Source organism: Acomys russatus, chromosome 4, assembly GCF_903995435.1.
Source record: "Acomys russatus chromosome 4, mAcoRus1.1, whole genome shotgun sequence".
NCBI classification, from domain to species: Eukaryota; Metazoa; Chordata; class Mammalia; order Rodentia; family Muridae; genus Acomys; species Acomys russatus.
The window spans coordinates 58,452,260-58,471,402 of NC_067140.1; the positions used below are offsets into that span (position 1 = coordinate 58,452,260).

Sequence of the window (19,143 nt, forward strand, 5' to 3'; positions counted from 1 at the left end):
TCACAATTTTAAGCTCCCCTGCTGTGCCAAACATCTTATTACAGTCTAGCCAAGAAATGAAGCCTTGGTCTCAGTGGGTCCTCTAGTGCGCCCAGGGAATGGATGTTGATAAGAATGTAAAGCTGCATTCCACGTCACAGGGAGACATCAAGAGCTGGGAGAAGGGGTGGGGTGGTGGTGGTGGTGGGTGATGGTGATGGAGGTGGTGGTGGTGGTGATGGTGGTGATGGAGGTGGTGATGGTGGTGGTGGGTGATGGTGATGGAGGTGGTGGGTGGTGGTGATGGAGGTGGTGATGGTGGTGGTGGGTGGTGGTGATGGTGGTGATGGAGGTGGTGGTGGTGGGTGGTGATGGAGGTGGTGGGTGGTGGTGATGGTGGTGATGGAGGTGGTGATGGTGGTGGTAATGGTGGTGATGGAGGTGGTGGTGGTGGGTGGTGGTGATGGTGGTGATGGAGGTGGTGGTGGTGGGTGGTGGTGATGGTGGTGGTGGGTGGTGGTGATGGTGGTGATGGAGGTGGTGATGGTGGTGGTGATGGTGGTGGTGGTGATGGAGGTGGTGGTGATGGAGGTGGTGGGTGGTGGTGGGTGGTGGTGATGGAGGTGGTGGTGGTGGTGGTGGTGGTGGTGATGGAGGTGGTGGTGATGGTGGTGATGGAGGTGGTGGGTGGTGGTGATGGAGATGGTGGTGGGTGGTGGTGGTATGAAACCCCAGGATGGCCTAGCGGCAGTGGCAGAGGCCTTTAACCCCAGCACTCAGGAGGCAGAAGAGAATGATCTCTGTGAATTTGCGGTCAGCCTGATCTACAGAGTAAGTTCAGGGACAGCCAAGGCTACACAGACAGTTCCTGTCTCAACAACAACAACAGGAAAAAGAAAAGGAGGAGGAGGCGGGAAGAAAGAAAGGGAGAGAAACTCTAGGCACCGGACATCTAAAGAGAGGGCCAGCAAGCTCACTGCTAAAGTGGAAAACCTGTTTGTCCTAACTGGGGAGGCACTAAAGGCGGAATCTGGGCAGAAATCCCACTGCCAATGGAAAACGAGAAAGCTTTTAAAGAGAAAAGCTTGCAAATTCGCCCTACAGCATCTTTATGCAGATGCATCAGGACCGTGTGACATTTGCTTTCCTTCTTTCATTCTGCTAGGGTCAAGCCCTTTGCAGGTTGCTGGGGCAACGGAAGCTGCTGCAGCGCTGAGCAGGTTTCTCAGAGCGCACGCGACGTCCCGCCTGCAGCAGCAGTATTACCGTTAGTAACACAAAACACCCGCGCCCCACCTCAGACCTAAACTTGCTGCATGAGGATCTCGGCGCTAGCCTTAGATGCGGCATCCCAAGCTTCTGCAGCCACAGACCCGCACTGGCCACTGTAGGCCTCTCCTTTCCTCCCGGCTGCTGGGGCTGCGCGAAGTCCCGCCCTCACTCCCCCCTCCCCCAGAGACCCCGCCTCCAGGCTGGTAAGGTCAACAGGCCCCGCCCCCGGCCCACGCGCGCGCGCCGCCTTGTCAAGGCCCCGCCCCTGCCCCTTACTTCAGACCCTTGGCGTTGGGGCGATCAGAACCACCAGCTGCCCCTCCGGGTCCAGCCGACACCTCGACACCTTGAAGCAAGAGCGACATGGCAGCTCCAGCCGAGAACCTGTCCCTCGTGGTGCACGGACCTGGGAACATTCGCTTGGTAAAAAGGGGAAGGAGGGTGGGAGCCCAAACAGCCACCCACCCAGTCCTGCCTAGGCAAGCTGAGCGATGGCACCCATTCCCAAGTTCTTATCGCTCACAGGCCTGGCAGGTGTCCCGCACCACGCACCCCTGGCTGCCCCGGTTTACCCAGATCTGAACTGGTTACCGGGAGGTGGGGGGGTGGGGTAGCAGTTAGCCAGCCATTATCTCTAAGGCGAATTCTGGTCGTATGGTCCCGGAACCTAGCCCCGTGCCTGGCACGTGGCCTGTGCCCAGGACAGTTGAAAACGAACCGAACCTTCACCTCCGATAGGTGAAAGTAAACACTCTTATTATTGCTCTTGAGAAGGATAGAGGGAGACTTCCAGGATTAGGATCTACCCAGAATCTTCTCTGCGTAGACAGTGCAGGGCAGAAAAAGGTGGCAAGGTGGCATTTAAAACCAGTGAAGCTTCTATTTAATTCTCTTTGCTTGGAATTGATAATATCCCCTTCACAGAGTTATTGTCATGAGAGGCCCCAGCGTTCGGTAATCGCTCACAGCGCACTTTAACTGGGACATAGCCTGTTACTCCTCCTTTAGTCCACACCTGGATCACTTCCCTGCAACATTCTGTGTACCACTGTCTGTGGCTTTAAAGTTGGTTCTGCCCCCTGAACCAGAGTTCAGACATCTGCTGAATCATCTCTGGTCATACCAAAGTTTCCTGGACAAAGTTCATCTCAGTGGGGCATGCAGTGTGTGGACTGGGTACCGTCCGTCTCTGCTGCTCCTCAGGGTCTCTGTCTCCTTCCCAATCACAGAACACATACCAGCGGAGACTCACCCAGACGGATGGTTCTGGTCTGTTGAATAGGCTGTCCTTGGTGAATGCAAACAGACTTGAGTTTGGAAACATTTTCAGATAAGTCAAGAGTTCCTTCTCCATCTGTAGAGCATCCAAACCAAGAACTCAGATTCAAAGTCTTTCTACTGCTGTGTCCAGCCACTTTGGAACGTGCACCCAACATGCGGAACGAAAGAGACACCATGACCGTTTATTGTAGTAAACTGCAGGTGTATGGGGACAGAAAAGTGATGCATCACTAGATAACCTGCAGAGTGATTTGGAACTTAGTCCCTTTTGTCACTACTGTTTACTAAGTGAAAATATGCCTGCTGTGGACCTAGGTGTTGGGCTGAAGACCCAGGGAGGACACAGTCCCTACTCCCAAGCATCCCAAAAGAGGGAGACAGCTCAAAGAAACCATTAAAGCACTGTCTTGCACAGAGGCTCGCCTTGTTCTGAATTGCTCTTTAGGGAAACGGTGCATGTCTCAGCTTGCGTATAGATAACCCTTGAAGGGAGGTCATAATGACTTTCAATGGAGAATATGTTGTTGCTGGGACCCCTGCGATCCAACACAGGCCTCCTTGGCTCTCCCCTTCCTCCCCAGGTACCATCCTCTCTGAGCCACCACCTCCATGGTGTACCTCTGTCCTTCGTTTTCTTAAGGCAGATAGATTCAGCAGTGCAAGTTTTGGTGGTGGGATGAGCATTGATGCAGCATCTAGAGGGACCTGTGCTCTCTGTCTCTCTCTGTCTCTCTCTCTCTCTCTCTCTCTCTCTCTCTCTCTGTGTGTGTGTGTGTGTGTGTGTGTGTGTGTGTGTGTGTGTGTGTGTGTGTGTGTGTATGTTTGAGACTGGGTTTCTCTGTAACAGCCTGGGCTGTCCTGGAACTGGCTCTGTAGACCAGGCTGGCCTTGAACTCAGAGATCCACTTGCTTCTGCCTCCTAAGTGCTGGGATTAAAGGCACACACTCCCATGCCCTGCTGACCTGTTCTCTCTTAGTGAAAGCCAGGAAGTCTGAGTAGGTGGTAGTGGCTTTTGAATGCCATAGGCTAGCTTGGCTATGGATTACAAAGTGGGAAGACATGTTTTCCCCCTTTTGATGTAACAGCACACAGCCACAGATTTTTAGGTCTTTGATTGGGCATGGGTGGGAACTGAGGTCTAGCCTTCATTTGGGTGGCTGGGGGTAGAGTCTGGTGATGAAAGTCCTTGTCTCAGGAGCTCACATTAAAAGTAATTCTCTGGAGAAATACCCATTCCTAATATCTAAAGCAGGATTCCAGAGGGTTCCGAAAGGAAGGAGAGTGCAGGCTTTCCCAGTGTTGCCCTCCCAGCACCAGTAAGGACAGCACATGTCTAGGGTATGGCTCTGTGGAAAAACAGGACCCGAGCCACTTTGCTGAGAGAAGCAGGAAGGAAGCCTAACTCCCAGCCTCCCTCTGCCTGCCTGGAAGACAGCATTCCCTTTTCCTTGCTATTGACGTCAACACTAAGCAGAGAGCATTTGTAACTTGGGGGATAAAGTGAGAGAGGGGATGTGTTTGTGTGTAGATGCTTACACCCCCACACACCCCACACACACACATTAGGACAGACTAGTGGATGAGTATACCTTAGAGTTGTGGGTGTGCATATGCACACATATTAGGACAGGCTGGTAGGTGACTTTCATAATCAGGGAAAACCCAGATATCTCTATTTTTGTTTTGTTTTTTCAAGACAGGGTTTCTCTGTGTAGTCCTGGCTGCCTTGGAACTAACGCTAGACCAGGCTGGCCTTGAACTAACTCACAGAACTCTGCGTGCCTCTGCCTCCCGAGTGCTAGGATTAAAGGCACGTGCCACCATGCCTGGCTTGAGATTTCTCTATTTTGAGTGGAGAAATTGGAACTTAAGCAAGAGGGAAAATAAGTGAGCAAGCTGATGTACAAAGCAGCAAGCCACTGGTCAGCAAACAGTGTTGGTTCGCCTGGGTCTTCTCAAAAAGGAAATAGTAAGGTTAAAGCCTCCAGTGGAGGTCAGTCCCAGTGCCACTGCTGAGGGCTGTGTGCTCAGGGGCAGTCTTTTTTTCTCCTGCTGTAGTTATCCTGGCTTGAAGAGAAGCACCAGGCTTGTGATCACAGCTACTCAGGAGAAGGAGGCAAAAAGACTGATTGGGCCCCAAAGCAAGTTCAAGGCCAGCTGTAGAGTGTATGTGAGTCCCTAACCCAGGAGAGGAGGCTGGGAGCAGGAGGGCCTTCAGTATTCCCTCGGTTGTGTGTGCTTCAGTGGCATGGTGCTTACAGGAGGGCAGCATAGAGTCCCATGCATCCTCACAGATGGGAGCTCCCTGCAGTTAAGCAGAAGGCCAAAGCCTTTAAACCATCTTAGCTTGAAGAAATGGATAAAGGCCACAACTGTCACAAGGACAATTTTGGCAAAATTCTTAGTCTGTGGGCCAGACAGAACTCTGTATTCAGCTGCAGTCGTTCAACTGCTTTCTGCCTCTTTGGCCCATTTTGAGAAATCTAGAACTTGCTTTTCTTCATTGGAAGAGGAATTACTGGTTCGTGAGATTGGAATAGAAAACAGCCGAATTCGCTTTTCTGCATGGAAACTTTGGTGGTGGGGCGAGTGGGAGGCTTGTGAGCTTTTGCATTTTTAAAATTTTTTACATGTACATTTGTATTACACGTATATAAAATAAACCACATACAGTAAGGAGAATTATGAAACAATCAGGAATTATTTTAATGTTACATTCATAGTGTGACTATTTATATTTGACAGCCTTAAATATTTTCCTATTTTGGTGAGTCTAAAATTCTGAATGTAAATCAATATCATATCTCATCTCTATCAACTTAAAACATCTATCTAGACCTAAAAACATCTTAACCCCTAAACAACTACTTGGTCCTCGACCCCATCAGAGACTTGAGAAGGAATAAAATTAATTACCTGAGTAAACAGGAAGTGTAGGTTAGCAGCTTCCAAATTGAAAAAAATGACAGTTTGCTGCCTGAACAGTCACCCATAACTCTATAATGCTGGAGCATCATCTTCAGCCTTCTGGTTCAGTATATCTGACAGACATATTTGTGAGGCAGGGACTATTGAGGACTTGGCAGAATTTGATGCCAACTCTGCCTGCATCCAGAGCTTTTGCATTTTATTTATTTTTGGTTTTTCGAGTCAGGGTCTCTCTCCCTTGAGCTATTTTGACCAGGCTGGCCTTGAACTCACAGCGATCTGCCTGCCTTTGCCTCCTGAATGCTGGAATTAAAGGCGTGCGCCACTATGCCCAGTTTGAGCTTTTGCATTTTTAAGAAATATTTTATGGGGCTGGAGAGATGGCTCAGTGGTTAAGAGCACTACCTGCGCTTCTAAAGGACCTGGGTTCAATTCCCATAGCCACATGGCAGCTCACAACTGTCTGTAACTCCAAGATCTGACACCGTCACACCAATGCACATAAAATAAATTATTAAAAAAGAAATACTGTATGCTGTACAATTTGCTAGACTAGCAAGGATACTGGAAAAAGGAAACAAGATATTGCTGCATTGCTGCATCCCAGCCCGTGCTGGGTACTTTAGTTCACTGCTTCACAAACTCTGAGATGAAAGAATGGTTTTATTTTCATTTCTAGCTGACCACAGACTAATATTTGCGCTGGACTCTACAGGGCAGAATGCCATTTCTAAGTGTGTCTCTCAATTTCTTGTTCCACTGCATGGCAGCAAATCAACTCATGGACCATCCTCGGAGGGTGTGCTATCTCTCTTCCAGAAGACCAGCCCTTGCTTATTACAGCATGTGGATAGGGAACTGATCAGCTGCTATGCAGGGACCGCTGAGCACCCTGGGGGAGGGAGTAGGCAGTGCTTCGGGGTTTTTTGTTTATTTTGTATTGTCCTTGCCTATGTAAGTAGACAAAGTAAAGGATAAAGGAAAATCCCCCTTTTTTTTTTTTTTTTTTTTTTTTTTTTTTGGTTTTTCAAGACAGGGTTTCCCTGTGTAGCCTTGACTGTCCTGGACTTGTTTTGTAGACCAGGCTGGCCTCAAATTTACAGCGATCCGCCTGCCTCTGCCTCCTGAGTGCTGGGATTAAAGGCATGCGCTACCATAACCGGCTGAAAAATAGGCATTTTGTTTTTTAATTTTAATTTTTTTTTTTTTTTTTTTTTTTTTTTTTGTGACAGGGTTTCTCTGTAATGTTGGCTGTCCTGGACTTGCTTTGTAGACCAGGCTGGCCTCGAACTCACAGTGATCTGCCTGCCTCTGCCTCCCGAGTGCCGGGATTAAAGGCGTGTGCCACCAATGCCTGGCAAAATAGGCATTTTAAAGTGATGGATTAAAATTGGTTCGTTACAAAGGGCAGAAAGGAATGCATAAGTATGAAGTTTTAATAATAATCAGGGTCTGTGAAGATAGTGAGTTTTTCCTTTTTGAGGAAGTGTAACATGCCCTAGGGCAAAGAACTGGTTTGAGGGCTAGCGAGAGGGTGAGTATGCTGGAACCCACATGGTGGGAGGAGCAGTGACGCCCAGAAGTTGTCCTCTGACGTCCACCTGCATGTTGTGTGGCTTGTGTGTCAGTGGGCATGGGCACGCTAAATAAGTAAGATGCAACAACAAGAGAATTGCTTTGATAATGTTTAAAAAAAAAAACAAAAACCAAGATACATCTCTATCTACTAAAACATTTAAAATGACCTGGCCTTGCCACATACACCTCGTGGTTATGTTTTAGATGAGGAGAAAGGTGTTGTCATGGCCACCTGGCCGCTCAAATGGTCCTGAGCATCCAGTCACTTTTCCTGGCTGGTGTTGAATTAGGAAGAAAACATTTATATTACATGAGAATTAAGTAGTCCTCTGGCCTGTGTGGATTTGGCTCTCATGGGCAGGGGGTGCAAAAGAGTTATGTTCCCAGCCATGTTAGCCCAAGGAAGGTTTCAGAAGGAATGCCTGAGCACCAGTCCCTAGGATACAAAAGTCTGCTAGAAGCCAGGTGCCACCACTGACCTTTAACCCCAGCACTCAGGAGGCAGAAGCATGCAGTTCTCTGAGTTTGAGGTCGGCCTAGTCTACACAACAAGTTCAGCTGGGGATCATACAGTGAGATCTTGTCTCAAAAACAAAAACAATCCCAGCTATTGGATCGATCCAACTGGATGTTTCCAGAGACTTAAATCGCAGCACATCCAAACATAAGCCTCCTGAGGATCCCACAGGAGTTGGGATGCTTTGCTTCCCTTCTCATATGGATCGTGAGGAAGAAGGAGAAATGGCCTTTATGAGGCTGAGCGAGTGGGAAGTATTGGGTGTGAGGCTGCAGGTGAGATTGAGGAATGGTGTCCCCATGCGAGGGGAATGGGACTTTTCAGGGCTAATGGCGAGTGTAAACAGAAAGGTCAGCAGCAGCAGGGTACACAAGGGGACCCTGGGCAGAGGACCAGTGGACTATGGGACAGCTTCCAACCCTTTCTTTTGACCGCCTCACATGCCAGGACCAATGGCTAGAACAAAGCCTCCTGCCCAACTGGAAAACCTTTGGCTTTTCCTCCCACTTTTTCAGAACACAAGGCAAATGCATGGGGCTAGGGAAAAAATGAAGCAGGGAAAGAAAGTGTGGCCCTCCGGGTCACAGGCAGTCTGGACAGGTGGGGGCAAGTGGCAAAGACCTAAGAATCTGGGCACAGGCCACCACTACCTTCTGTGCCTGACCCTTTAAGGCATGGGGGTGGCTTCCTTCATCTCCACACTACAGGGAGCAAGCCTAAGTCATTGCTAGAGCTCCAAGTCCCAGCCTTTTAAAGGGCAGTTTTCTCAAAGTTAACATGAAAAGAAAAAAAAAAAAAAAAAAAGGAACCCAATATCCCCTCTAACAGTTTGAAGTACTCTGTCCTTTCCCAAAGGACAAGGTTGTCTGGAGCTGCTGGTTCACCTGTTACGGGAACAGGACTTTGGGCTGTTTCTTTCGTAATAAGAACAAATGTATTTGCTGTGAGCTGGCACTCCCTTTCATGGTTATCCTCATGATACAAAAGAGGAAATCCATGAGGTTATGTAATGTGCCCTCGGGACACGGCAGGCTGAGGCAATCCAGCTTTGCACATGGGCAGGCCAGTCCAGAGCCTCAGTTCTGCCCAGGCATACCCAGGCTGGGCGGAGGAGGGGAAACTTGCCTTCCCTCATCTTTCCTTGTCTTTAAGCCCTGACTACCTAGGCCAGTGGATCTCAACCCATGGGTGGCCACTCCTCTGGGGGTCAAACAAAACTTTCATAGGGGTCACATCAGATAGTCTACACGTCAGATATTTACATTACGATCAGTAACAGCAGACTTACTTTTAGTCGTGAGCCTAGCCTTTCACGGCTGAGCCGTCTCTCTAGCCCAAGAATTACAGTTATGAACTACCAATAAAAATAATTCTATGCCGGGTGTGGTGGTGCATGCCTGTAATCCCAGCACTTGGGAGGCAGAGGCAGGTGGATCTCTGAGTTCGAGGCCAACCTGGTCTACAAAGTGAGTCTAGGACAGCCAAGGCTGTTACACAGAGAAACCTTGTCTCAAAAAGCCACCACCAACAATAATAATTGTGTGGTGGGGGGGCTCACCACAAAATAAGGAGCTATATTAGGCAAAGTGGGCTGAGGGTATGAATTCAAATATATCAATGAGACATTCAAAAATGTGTGTGTGTGTGTGTGTGTACATAATTTGGGATGACAGATAGCTGAGATATCTGTCTACCTGGGAACATGCTCCTGGAGATTGTCTGAGGGTAGCTGAGAGTGAGCATGCTGAGGAGAGGGACGGTGGCGCTACGCTATATGTGCTTCAGATAGGTATTTGTGACTGAAAAGTTCCAGAATGCTGAGAGACTAAAGAAGACCTAAAAGCTCCTTTCTGCGCTTTTGTGACTCAGTCATAAGAAATCCTGCTTAGGAACCCTTGAGTGTGTCTGAAGTGACAAAAATCACTGGGAATAAAGTGACAGTCTAGGATCTGAGGAAGAAAGCAGCTCAATGTGCTTGCGCTGTCAGTGTGCAGATCTGCCTGTCCTCACCCTTTTTAGGCACGCAGGCGTTCTGCCCCTAGGCTACAGCCCTCAAGAACCTTGAAATAAGGAGATAAAGGAAAGCTTAGCACAGGGGAAATCTGAGCTGGAAAAGGAGCTTAGGCAAACAAGGTTGCAGCCAGCCTCACACCACTATTTAGTGTTTAGTGGCCATGCTGTGGTAACTGGGTAAAGCTTGGGACCCACAGCGGTACTTAGCACAATATTTACAAGCTTAAGGTTTATTTATATGTTTTGGGACACAGTTTTGCCGTCTAGTTCAGGCAGTCTTGAAATTCTAGATCCTTCTACCTCAGCTTCCTCAAAACTGGAGCTTTAAGCGCATGCTTACCAGCTGTGAGAATTGATTTTTTTTTTTAATATAAAGAAGGCATTTTATATCTGTGTGTGCGCGCATGCGTGCATGGTGTTTACAGAGGCCAGAAGGTGGTATTGGATCCTTTGCAGCTGGACTTACAACCATTTGTGAACAGCCTAGCATGGGTGCCAGAACCCGAACTTTGATCCTCTGTAAGATCAGCTGAGCTTTCTCTTGGTTACCAGTGGTTGGTCTTAATATGGCCTTGTGCCCAGTGGCATGTCTCCTGTGGAGAGGGGGAAGCTGGAGCTGGGCCACACTGAGGGGTGGGTGGAGTCACCCAGAGGGGGGAGGGCCCTGTTGAGGGCCTTGGCTCTGTTGGTAGACCACTTGCCTTGTATGCACAAAGCCCTGGGCTCCTCCTCCGGCACCACAGAAATATGGGTTGGTGGCACTCAGCTGCACTCGCAGCATTTGGGAGAAGAAACAGGTTAAAGGTCACCTTCAGATAAATAGGCAGAGAGTGGAAGTAGAGAGGGGAGGGAAATGGTGTGAAGAATGAAACTATCAATGTCTCAGCCACTAGATAGTAGACAGACTGTCAGTACAGTGCCCTCTACTGTCCTGGAGAGGCAACTACAGCCGTAAAGAGCTCTTCAGTGACTCAGGGTTTATTTGCTGTTCCAGCTGTTTTTCTAAGCTTCAATCTCCCATTACCCGAGGCTGGATGTCCAGGCTTGCCCTGGCTGGACACAGAGCTAGGAAGAACCAGGCATTAGTGTCTGAGGTTTGCCTGCTGAGGCTGTTGGTAGTGATGCAGGTTTTCTAAGTTAGAAACAAAATCAGTGATCATTAGATTCATTTGAAGTTGAAGATTTCACCTACTGTAACAGAAACCAATGTCCACAACAATCATGGGGCCCATGGCTTTTTTGAGGAAGAGTTTGGTGACATCTGTTTTAAGGTGGTGGTTTCTTCATAAGTAGATTCTCCCCCCGCCCACCTTTAAATTACTGAGAAGAAGAAAAAAACCAACAGCTCCCTCAACAAAATATGCCTTAAGTACTTTAAACATTCCTTTCCCTCAGCCAAGGCTCCCTTTGTGACTCCTGGAGTCACGTACTAGTGGTCACCCTCCGTTAGCGTCTGCAGCCGCTGGGCAGCCTGCTAACTGTCCCAGTTTTTCACTCTCAGGCTACGCAGCTCCTGGAGTGGAATAGACAATGCCTGTAGAGCCCTTAGCACAGAATAACCCGATGGACATCATAGCTTGGCCCCTGCCAGTCAGCCCCAGCACAGAAGAGACTGGCGGTCGGAAGTGCAGAAAAGCCGTTAGCCGTCACGTGGAAGCACGGTTTGGGGAAGGCTACCACCTGGGTTTAGGGCCAGGCACTACCTGGTGTTGAAATTGGGATGTGGTAGCGTTAAGTGGCATTTAGTGCTAGCTGGTGTCAGTGTGGCCTGGTGCTAGGAGGCTGCCTATAACAAGAGGCTCAAGCCAGGCCTGGGCCACAAGTTTAAATCCTAGCAGGACACTGGGGAAGAGACTCATGCGTCTGAGCCTAGCTTGGGGTACATAGTGGATTCCAGTACGCGGGTTCATAGTGAGACCCTGCTCCATAAAAAAGGCAGCTCAGGAAACTTGGAAGCTTGAAAGTTTTTTTCTTTCTACCTTTATTTCTTTTTCTTAAAAAAAAAAAAAAAAAAAATATATATATATATATATATATATATATATATATATATATATATTCACTTGGTGTGTGTGTGTGTGTGTGTGTGTTCATGTGTGTGTGTTCACTTGACAACTTATGGGAGTCGGTTCTCACCATGCACCGCATGGTTCCAGGCATGAACCGCCACTGGTTATCAGGCCCCTTCCCTACTGAACCATCTCACTGGCCAGGAAGGTGGAAAGCTTTAAGCAGAGCCTCCATCAGCAAACTCAGCATGGGGCTCACCTATCAATCACCCCACGTGATTGGCAGCTCTTTCTGTCATCCGAAGAAGAAAGGTCAGTCTCCCTCCAGACTGCAGTAGGTATAATGGAAACTGTTTTAAGTGTCAGATAAAGCTAGGCTGAGCCCTGATTAATCCTCTGTCTGGTGGCTGGATCTTGACCAAGTGTCCAAACTCTCTAACCTCTGTAAGCTCTGAGCTGTGGTGAGTTGGGCCTGAAAGTACAGCCTGGCCTACAGCCTCCCTCCTTACCCTGGCAGAGCAAACAGACCTATATCTGAGAATATGACTTTTAGGATGAAGAGATCCAACACAGAAGGCAGAGCTAGAGACCCAGAGCAGCCCACACAGCCTTTGTGCATGGGGCAGCTGCTAGCATGCTTTTTCTTAGTCTCGGGCAAGTAGCACCAAAGGAGGTGGGCAATGAGCAGCCAGAGTAGCTTCCATCTGGATTTGACAATCGGGCTTTGATTGGGGGGCAGCTGGCAGTTTTCCAGGGAGGGAGCCCAGCTTCAGGGCTTCGTTCTAGTCTGTGGCATGTCACTAATTACAGATGTGGTTTTTTGTTTTGGTTTTATTTTATTTTGTTGTTGTTGTTGTTGTTGTTTTTGAGACAGGGTTTCTCTGTGTAGCCTTGGCTGTCCTGGACTCACTTTGTAGACCAGGCTGGCCTTGAACTCAGTGATCCATCCGCCTCCGCCTCCCTAGTGCTAGGATTACAAGCGTGCGCCTGGCTCAGATGTAGTGCTTAGTTTTGAGCACTGTGGTGATGAAGAGCAGAGCCTGCCTGGTGCACTCTTCAGTGCTCACAGGTCGCAGTGGATGGTTTAAACTCCTGTTTTGAGAGTATTTAATGAAACTCCAGATGAATATTTTATAAGTGGAAAATGTAAGGATAAGTTATTAAGCATACTAAACAACCTCTGTTTTCTGTATTTCAGGAGAACTACCCAATCCCTGAGCCAGGCCCAAATGGTAGGTCCCTGAGGAAACATGGTACTTGCTGGCATGGACCTTGGCAGTGTGAGCACTGATCCCTGCCCCTCTTTTCCTACTGGTTAATGTGTTTACTTCTTTGTCCATTGGCCACAATGGTTTATTTTGGCGACTGTATGAAGCAGAAGGAATCAGTGACAGAAGGAGAAAAACTAAGATACCGGACTGCTGAGTTGCCCTGGGTGTTTTGATGTGAATCATGTGGACCAAAGGCAGAACCAACCCTTCTCACCTAACGACCGAGTACCCCGTCTACCAGATTAGATGCCAAATCATGATTCTGGCTGTAGAAATCTACAGAACTAAATCTCATAGTGAGCAAAGAAAGGAGCATTGTGCTAGCACACCCAAGAGGGCCAGCCCAGAACTATGTACCTGTCTAGTCCGGGTGGGAGGGGCTGTGGGAAGCCCTGTCCTGTACCCTAATCAACCACATACAGAAAGTCATGTCAGGGCAGGGCTCCTAACACCTTTGCTCCCATGGGGCTGAGCTGTCCTGCAGGTTTCCTGGGAGCATCTGGGCCTGGGGAAGTCATGCCAACTGTTGGCTAGGGTAGATTCCCTCCATCCCAGAATCCAGCTCATCATTCATAGGACTCCAGGCTGAGGCTAGGGAGCAATGGGCAGAGTCTTTGGTCCCTCAGACCTCTTTCTTATCCTTGATGATCTGGGATGTTCTCACCCTGCCATGCTTCACCCCAGAAGCCCTCAGGGCAAACATCAGAGGAAGGCAGCAGCTTTCTCGGTAACTCCAGAGCTTTGCTACTCAAAGGTCAGCGATATTGTTGACATACAGTGATAAGACAGAAGTAACAGCTGTTTCTATCAGTGTTTAGCAAGCAGTGCAAATTCAAGGCCTTAAACATTTTCATGGAGATATCATGTTAAGAGACTCGGAGGAGGCGCCTCGCTCACTGTATCCTGCCGCTGAGGAGGCTTTGATTGCAGAGGTGACCCCAGAAGGGCTTTCTTGGTCTGTGGGGGGCCCTCTCCGACACAGCCTACTCTATTTTTTTGTTTTGCTATGGTTGAATTGGAAGAAAGAATGTCGGAAAGCAAGTATTCCAGCAAGACAGATCTCGTCTCTTGCTGCAAATTGTGAACCTCTGTAGAGAAAGCTCAGAGTTTTTCTGATCTATCTTCCATCGTAATTCAACCTGCCACTTCCAACTGCTCAACCGAAACCCAGGGCAAAGACAACTCTTCAGAGATGTATCTGGAGGCACTTTGTTAGTCTGCAGCAAGGGCAGTAGTTGACACATCTACGTGCGTAGCAGGGCTCTTGGCCTCTTTGTCTTTCGAAGGTGGAGTTTTTTCCTCAGGGAGGTATTCATACTTTGGTCATCTAGGTCAGACAGAACCCAGAATCCTTTGGTACTTACTTGAGTTGGGGGGGGCCCAAGGGCATCATTTTAAACACGTGACAACAGAAACAGCACCGGAGCTACTTGGTTCAGTCCCTCAAAGGAGGAGACCCTCCAGGAGGGTGAAGGACAGCTGCACCTTTTTAGAAAACACGGAACTGGAGGAAGTTACCTGGTAGTTCATCATGCAGTGGCAAGCAGAGAGATTCTCAGGACGATAAGAGTCAGGCTCCCCACAGTGTTTGGGAATGGTTATCTCCTCCAAAACAGTTTGTTCTTTTAAATGGTTGATAAGGTGTTTCTTCCTCATAATATCTTATTGACTGCAGGATTCGTCAGGGTTCTCCAAACACACACAGCATGTGAGATACGTCTGTGTGTCTATATATGTGTGTATCTACAGAGGTGGGGGAGAGAAGAGGGAAGTTTATTTTACATTAAGCAACTGACTCCTGTGACTAGGTGGTCTGGAAAGCTCTAGGCTTGCAGGGCGGGGTAGCAGGCTCAGGCATGCTTCCTGTGTTGCAGTCTTAGGAAAGCTTCTCCTTCAGGCTTCTCTCAAGGCCTTTCTTTACTCGATTGGATGAGGCCTACCTACTTTATGGTCCACTCACAGTTCATGGATTATGCTAACTGTATTATAAGACCCTCCACAAGAACCCCACCTTGTGAGCAAAATCTGCATGGGAGTTTGACCCAACAGCCCAACCCAGTCAGCATGTACTTACCCACCACACGCTCTTTCTTTGCGCTGTTCAAGCCGTTCTGTGTCTTCCTGGGCTTAGTTAGGCCCTCGGTTTAGCTTATTTTTCTTTGTGATGTCAGTTTTGTACCTGCCTCTGAGAACCCAGCCCTCTCCCCTGTCCAGAGAGAAACTGCTAGCGCCCCCTGAGAGCAGCAGAGGGCCTGCCTTTCCCTCATGTGTTTTCTCTGTCTCAATTCTCTAATTAGAGGTGCTGATAAAGATGCATTCTGTGGGGATCTGCGGCTCAGATGTTCACTACTGGCAGCATGGCCGAATTGGAGACTTTGTTGTGAAAAAGCCAATGGTGCTTGGGCATGAAGCTGCAGGGACAGTCACAAAAGCAGGAGAGATGGTGAAACATCTGAAACCAGGTCAGTATCAGTGACAATGAGTGCATTTCCTGGGCCAGGCTCCCAGCCAAGCACGGAGGCACAGCAGTGAGTGAACAAGACAGTGTTGGATCCCTACATGCAGGGATCTTCCCTTCTACCTGAGACGGGAGCACAGACCTGGGACACAAAGCAGCTTCTTAGTCACAGTGTCTGCTGGTGACTGCAGGGCTGAACAGCGTGTCTTGTCTATACCCCTGTCTCCTTAGAAAAAATGGTGGAGAATGTGAAATAACTCAGAAAAGGGGCCTGTAAAATGTGACATAATGTCACATAAACCACGACCTGCTTCCAAATACTAAGAATCAAGACTTGCTTGATGTTACTTTTAATTATTCATTTGCTTTTGAGATGGTGCCTCCTCACTCTGTAGCCCAGGCTGGCTCAGAACTCCCTTTGTAACCCAAGGTGGCCTAGAACTCTGTAGCCCAGGCTAGCCTCTAATTCAAGGTGATCCTTTTGCCCTAGCTGCCAGAGTATTATTATTGAAAGCATGAGCTACCATATCTGGCTGAAACCATTTCCAGGTGTGAGTTTAAGTTCCTAGGTAGGCACACTAGACAGGGCTGTCCTGGATCTTACTCTGTAGACTAGGCTGGCCTCGAACTCAGATCCTCTGCCTCTGCCTCCTGAGTGCTAGAATTAAAGTTGTGCACCACCACCGTCTGGTGGCATACTCTGAATCACTGAGTATCCAAAGAGTCTTTCCCTGTTGTAAGAGGATACAGGCTCTGTATTGTGGGATGCAAAGTGCACAGTCAGCTGTCCCACAACAGAGCTATTTGAACCCCAAACCATAGACTCTTTGAATTAGAAAGATCTTGATTTTTTTCTTTTCAGATAGAGGCTCTTTTTGTCCAGCTTTCTTCCATCCTGCTTTTTTTTTTTTTTTTTTTTTTTTTTTTGAGAGACAGGGTTTCTCTGTGTAGCCTTGGCTGTCCTGGACTCACTCTGTAGACCAGGCTGGCCTCAAACTCACAGCGATCCACCTGCCTCTGCCTCCCGAGTGCTGGGATTAAAGGCCTGTGCCACCACGCCCGGCATTCCATCCTGCTATGTAGCCAAAGATGACCTTAAAATCCTGTCATAGGGGCTGGAGAGATGGCTCAGAGGTTAAGAGCACTGCCTGCTCTTCCAAAGGACCCAGGTTCAATTCCCAGCACCCACATGGCAGCTCACAACTGTCTGTAACTCCAAGGTCTGAGACCAGCACACATAAATTAAACTTAAAAATTTTTTTTTAAAAATCCTGGCATTCCTGCTTTTACTCACTCAGCTTCCCCCCCCCCCCCACACACACACCCGCCACAGGGTTTCTCTGTGTAGCTTTGGCTGTTCTGGACTCACTTTGTAGACCAGCCTCCCGAGTGCTGGGATTAAAGGCGCGTGCCACCATGCCCAGTTTACTCACTCAGTTTTAATCTCAGAGTTCAATATAACTTTAGCAAGGCTAAGCCTTACCTCTAACATTTAAAGTAGTCAACTGACTTGTCTTTCATTCCAAAATTTCTGTTTTAATTAAGTAGAATATCTTTTATTTATTCTGTAACAGCCCAGGAACCCAGCAATCCTCAACTTGCCCCTACTTTGAGTCTTTACTTTTTTTTTTTTTTTTTTTTTTTTTTTTAAGCCAGAGTCCAATTAGAATGTTGACTGATCATTCAGGTAACCAAAGCTGCAGTAGGTTCGTGAGTGCAATAGTCATGCCGTGTCCAGACAGCTTTCACGGCACTCCTTCGCACTCTGGCTTACATTCCTTTAATTCCTTCTTCCACAATTATTCCTGAACCTTGGGGTGTGGGGTTGACGTAGATAGCCCATTTAGGGGCTGTTATAATACAGGACTCGCCATGCAAACCACTCGAGCACCCATCTCAGTGGGGCGCCTGCTGACGGTGTATTAGGACGCCACGCCTCAAGACTGACCATGGCCAGGGACACAGTGGACTCCGGAGCCTAACTGTGATGTTGGTCTGCTTCTAAGGCAGGCTTTTTTTTTTTTTTTAAATAAAAACCATCACCAGGGAACAACCAGGGAACCAGGTGGGGAGCAAGGGGAGGGCAGCATGGCATCATTTTGATAATCTAAACACAAGAATCGATTTTGTTCTGAGCACAATGTCCAGGTAGCATTGTAAGCTGATTGGCTAGGATATAGGCTTGGGGACTTTTCCGTTGCCTACCATTCTGCAAGAAAGGAACATAATGCAGGGTATTGTTATTATTTTGAATCATTAATTCAAGAAAAATGTTCAATAAATATTGTATAGAGCAAGCCCGAGAACCTGACCATAATTTCACATTATGATCAAAATGGAGACTTGGAGGAAAAATGGCTTCTGGAGTGCTAAAAGTGACAGCAGGTGTCAACAGAGGAGCCACAGTTGTGCTAGGAACTGAAGTGGATCTCAGTGGAGGGGCTCAAGGGTGTAAGCAGGTTAAGCAGGTTACAACAGGATGAACCCCCAATAGTCACTTGCTCTCAGCTGGCCACTTCAGAGGGAAGCCTTTCTGGCCAAGGTTGAGGGTGGCACGGATCTGTGTGTGTAAACATACATATTTAAAAGATAGCTTGACAACACATCTATTTAGCATGACAACTGGTAGGTGTCTCCCTGGGGCCTATAACATAGTCTTTGATTTTTATCAGATGGCTAGGAAAACAACAGTCTAGTAAAATCTAGACTCGATTGTGCCACAGTTCTCAGCTGCAGCTGAGGGGGAAGCCATTGTCCCCCAGCACAGTGAATCAGGTCTGAACTATGTTGGCATAGGTAGCTGTTTGTATCTGCCTTCCTTTGCTCATGAGGCTGTTGGTGGCCTGGAGATGACTTCAGATTAATTGGAGGAAGCTGGGGTTTGGCAGGAGGCACTGTGAAATATTTCAGTCTCTGATCCCAGGCATAGAAGTTAAACAAGTGCCTCATTTAGGATTTTTTTTTTTTTTTTTTTTTTTTTTTTGAGACACGGTTTCTCTGTGTGACAACTCTGGCTTTCTTGGAAATCTCTTTGTAGACCAGGCTGGCCTTGAACTCACAGAGATCCTCCTGCCTCTGCCTCCTGAGTGCTGAGTCATTTAGGATTTTTTTGTTTTGTTTTGTTTTGTTTTTGTTTTTTGAGACAGGGTTTCTCTGTGTAGCCTTGGCCATCCTGGACTCACTTTGTAGACCAGGCTGGCCTCGAACTCACAGCAATCCGCCTGCCTCTGCCTCCCGAGTGCTGGGATTAAAGGCGTGCGCCACCACGCCCGGCTCTCATTTAGGATTTTTAAGTCCAGACCTCCACTCATTGTTAATGCCTGCGGTGATGCAGGCTCATCACAAAGTGGAAGGCGCTTGTCTTCCAGCAGCCAGCCAGTGACTGATGCCTTCCTGTTGGACCAGGTTCTCTGAGGTCTAGCAAGTACTTAATCAATGTCTGCCATGGGTTCAGACCTGGGTCAGATACTTTGAGAAATGGAGGGGGGGGTGTGGTGGAAATAGTGAGTCCTGAATTAATAAATCTAGTTAGGGAGACCAGACATTATAACTGCCAACAACACCAGGGGTCATAGTCAGGGGTCAAAGAAAGGACATTGATTGTGAGCAAGTGTGGTTCATAGATATGGGACGTGGAGCTGGATATATGACAAGAATAATTATAAAAGGAAGAAGAAACCTTGTATGCATTGGCATGCTGTTCAGTAAAGCAAGAATTATTTAATCTTTGAGACCGTGCCACAAGGTACACTTTATTGGCTTTATTCATAGATACAGACACTGGAATGTGGTTCTTGCCCAGGGTCACACACTGGCCAGTCTCAGAGTTGGCTGGA

At 48.0% G+C, this 19,143-nt stretch overlaps 1 protein-coding gene across 1 annotated transcript in view; it reads left to right on the forward strand.

Annotated features, from left to right (window-relative positions):
* The first annotated feature begins 1,507 nt into the window (after positions 1 to 1,507).
* Sord (sorbitol dehydrogenase) overlaps positions 1,508 to 19,143 on the forward strand; it is a 29,522-nt gene continuing 11,886 nt past the window's right edge. The window contains exons 1-3 of the mRNA XM_051144518.1: positions 1,508 to 1,674; positions 12,777 to 12,810; positions 15,147 to 15,311. Of these exons, the coding sequence (XP_051000475.1) occupies positions 1,615 to 1,674; positions 12,777 to 12,810; positions 15,147 to 15,311 (259 nt within the window). The 5' untranslated portion in view covers positions 1,508 to 1,614. The remainder of the gene's footprint in view (positions 1,675 to 12,776; positions 12,811 to 15,146; positions 15,312 to 19,143) is intronic.